This window comes from Marmota marmota, unplaced genomic scaffold, assembly GCF_001458135.2.
Source record: "Marmota marmota marmota unplaced genomic scaffold, marMar, whole genome shotgun sequence".
Lineage (NCBI taxonomy): Eukaryota > Metazoa > Chordata > Mammalia > Rodentia > Sciuridae > Marmota > Marmota marmota.
In genome coordinates this window covers 66,888,048-66,891,898 of record NW_025999900.1, presented here as the reverse complement: position 1 = coordinate 66,891,898, position 3,851 = coordinate 66,888,048, and the positions used below count along the sequence as shown (strand labels likewise).

The window sequence follows — 3,851 nt, the reverse complement described above, 5'->3', positions numbered from 1 at the left end:
GGGGGGGGGGGGGTGACAGGTTCAGGAATCATGCCATTAAGGCCCAAGGAGGAGTGTAGAAGAGGAAGGCCATGTAGAAGAGGCTGGTCCTTCCTTAAGTAGCCTAGGCTGAGGCACAGTAGGGAGGGGGTCCCTAGGCAGGGGCAGCAGAAGGGTAAACACTACAGCACCTGACAGCCCCATCCTGCAGTGTTCCCACCCCACCCAGTCAGTCACTCTCCATCCCCACCCAAGTGCCAAACCTCGAAGTGGCCACCCACCTGGCACTCTGGCTTGGTCAGCCTGGGTTCTAAGGACAGTCTGGAAGGCCACGAGTAGAACCAAAATTGTCCTCAGTCCCTTGAATCTCCACCAAGAGTGCCCACTGGTGACCAGGAAGTGCCTTTATTTCTGATCCAAACCACAGAACAAGGAGGATGTGGTCCAGACCGGGCCTTGGAGGGAAAAGGCAGGGGCTGAGGTCCTGGCCAGACCTGGTGAGACAGGAAGCTCTGCCAACTGGGTGTCTGGGCAGGACAAGCCCTCTCTATGCAGTAGCCCAGCCACCCTGGGACTGAGGCCCTTTCAGCAGTCAGAGAGCAGAGCCCCTCCATGTCTTTCTCTGTCACTGGGCCAGAGGTGCCTGGTCCATGGAGCTGGCACACTCACTGCCAACATCATCCGCCGCCTTCCCTGATGCTCCTTGTAGACTTGGGGAGGGGGCTGCAAAAATAGAAGGGCCTCCATGTTGGTGGAGGGCTCCAGCCTGGGTGGATCCCACAGGTCTGAGGCCAGCCTTTGGCAGGCACCTGGGCCAGGGCAATCCACTTCTTCCCCAGGGATGAGAAGGAGGGATATGCTAGTTAGGGAGGGAGGAAAACTTGCTCTAAGAGCAGGAGCACTCCTCCCCTCCCTTATGTATCAGAGAAAATGGGTGGCAGTGAAGGGTAGTCCAGGGCACACCTGGGACCTTTCCAGGACCTTAATCCCAGTGGTTACCCAAGAGACAGTCCCTGATGCTGTCCTGGGTCCTGGGCAGAAACTGACAAAGGGTGAGAAGCTTTGAGCAGGGGAGATTATAGGCATGGATGCCTTCTGGGCCTAAGCTACAGGGTTGCTGACCACAAGGACTCCTGCCCAGGGGCTAAGGTCTGCAGATAGACAGAGGGCCGGCAGGAGGCCCAGCATCCCTGGCTGGGGCTGGGTTCATTTTCTCACTAGGGGCTAGACCCTAGGGGGTTTCAGGCACAAAACTTCTGAGGACACAGCTCAGTCTTCGTGTCCCCTCCCCAACCCCAGTAGCTTCAGAGCCATCCCCAGAGACCCTCCACTGCCCAGCCTGCTGCCATCCTTTGCCCTGGGCCTGGGCCTGGTGATCCTCCTGCCCCAGGGTCCTCCAGAAGCTCCAGCCTTTGCACAGGTCATCTGCTGCCAGGACAGGAACTGGCCATTGGGCTGCCCATGTCCCCAACTGTGCACTTGTATTTACCCTGACTCCTCTAGACTCCAGTGGGCAATGTGCAGTGTTCCAAAGGTCTTGAATCAATGAGGGAGGGAATAAAAAGAGAGGGAGGGTTGGTGGGGAGGGGTGAGAATGTGCAGTCATTCACTCACCAAATGCTGACTGTGTACCTTCCAGGTGCCAGGCCTGGGGTCACAGGGGTGGGTGAGGGGACCTTAATTGCAGGTGGGAGAGAGGAGGGCGATAAGGAGGAGACAAGGCTAGGTGGCACCTAGGAACCTGGATGGACACAGGCTGGAGGTAGGTCAGGTGGATGTAAGCAAGCTCAAGGGATCCAGCACCTCTTTCAAGAATGGGCAGGAATGAGGCCCTGCTTTGGACTTGGGAGACAGTGGCCATCTTTTCCTCTCAGCACCCCCACAGGTAGCCTCACTCACCAGCAGCAACAACCTGGCTCGGAAGGGCACCCCTCTGGGTGCCCTCTGGGGGCCAGCGCAGCTCCCCACTTTCCACAGCACCTGCCTCACTGGGCTCCACCACGATTGAGGGCAGCCGCGGGCCCAGCCGAGGGCCCTTCTCCCGGGCACTCCCCACTGCCTGCAGAGAAAGTTGACAGGGGTCAGGGCAATACCAAGCCCTGGGCTCCCTGCCCCCTCACTCCTCCCCTGCCCTCTGCCCCATTAGGAGTTCCAGGCAGGCGTGAGCATGAGTGTGCATGCACACACATGGGTATCCCCAAGATGGGTCTCCTCCCCCATCCCACTACCAGGGAGGGGGGCACTTGGCCTCTGGGGTCACAGCTCTCCCTGAGCCACCATAGAACATACATGACTCATTCTCAGAAGCTTATTTCACAGACAGGAGCCTGAGGCTGGAGAGGCCAGGGTTACTCCAGGAGTGATATGTACCCCCAGCTGCTCCTGTATCTGGAAGCCTGCACAACCCCTTCCTGGGGTCTTCCCTGCTGGGACATTGGCCTCCTCCTTCCATTCAGAGGAGCTGGGAGGATGTTGCCATGACAACCTGAGCTCTGGCTCTCAGTTCATTGTTCAGTGCCCACACCAGCCCTTTGGGTGCCCTCAGCTTCTCCACCTCCCATTCAAGACCTTGCAAGGTGGAGGCCACGGTACTACCTCACACACCTCCATCTCTCAGCACCCCAGTGGCCTGGACCTGCCTGTGCTGTCCCACTTCTTGCCCTGGCTTAGGCGGTTTCCCTCTTTCTGGAGCTCCCCACCTCCCATCTTTTCCATCTAAGAGGACAGCTCCTTGGTGCAGGTCCTCTGTCCCACAATGGTACATGTGCCCTAAGGAAGGGCAGGAACACAGCAGGTGGAACTTTGCTAAACAGTCCTTGAACAACTGCAGAATCACCGGCAGTGGATTTCAATGCACATTGGACCCTCTATTATTTTTCCCACTATGTTATATTTAGCATAATTTGGTCAATTTCATTCCAATAACAGAGAGGAATGACTTGATTTTTTTTTAGGACCCTCTCTTAACCAAGTACTTCAGGTGACCCTGAGTTTTGAGAACAGGCATCACCAGGTTGGGCCTTCTGTGGAATGAAAGAGCAGATAGACTTCAAAGGACAGCAGAGAAGCCCCCCCCCAGCCCGCCTCTTGCACTATCAGTTCAGGGCTCCTTTCCCATCCTGTCTCCCACCCCACATGCCATTTTCCTTCCTGCCCCACCCCCAGCCAGGGGACTACTCTGCTCAGTGTCCTCACTCTGTTGAAGAGGGCCCAGACTGGCAGAGTTTGCAGGGCAGCTGTGCGGTGGCCCCAGATTCCTGGATGGCCCTGTGCAACTCTGGGCTGCTCTCTGCTGGCTCCATGGCTCCCGGCCCAGCACTGGAACCCAAAGCACCCAGGCTGCTTCCTCTGTGCAGAGACCTCAGTCAGGTCTTTGCTGCCTCTATGGTCCACTCCCAGAAAACAAGTTGAAGGCAGGCCCCTGGTATTGCATCACCCAACAGTGAATAGAGTATGCTCTTAATCTTGGGGAACAAGTCCTGTTGTCCCCAAATCCATAGGGGTGCTAAGTAAGTCAGGATGGCTCACCTTCAATTGCTTTCTGCACCAGACTTCGATAAAAAAAAAGCAACGACCTCCCCCACCTGATGGGTAAACTGAGGCCAGCAGTGAAGAGAGGCCTGCCCCAAGTCATGAGCCAGTGCTTGAGGCTAGCTATCTTCTGTCCCCTCACCCCACACCTCAACCACTTACCTTCCCTTCTGGGCCGCCGGTTCCCTCAACAGGGCTTAGCTCTGACAAGGTGGGCTGGGAGGTGCTCATGCTGCTGCCTTGACAGGCTGCACAAAGAGGGGCAGGAATGAGGTGTCCACTGTGGCTGAAGCTGGATACCCCCTCCTCCCAAAAGCCTTTAGACTGCCCTCCCCCCACCC

General features: G+C 57.1%; 1 protein-coding gene across 1 annotated transcript in view; it reads right to left on the bottom strand.

Annotated features, from left to right (window-relative positions):
• Positions 1–368: 368 nt before the first annotated feature.
• Positions 369–3,851, bottom strand: part of Lbhd2 (LBH domain containing 2) — a 10,368-nt gene continuing 6,885 nt past the window's right edge. Inside the window, exons 2-4 of the mRNA XM_048799388.1 lie at positions 3,673–3,759; positions 1,879–2,038; positions 369–702 (exon numbers count right to left, since the gene is read on the bottom strand). Coding sequence (XP_048655345.1) covers positions 605–702; positions 1,879–2,038; positions 3,673–3,759 — 345 coding nt within the window. The 3' untranslated portion in view covers positions 369–604. The remainder of the gene's footprint in view (positions 703–1,878; positions 2,039–3,672; positions 3,760–3,851) is intronic.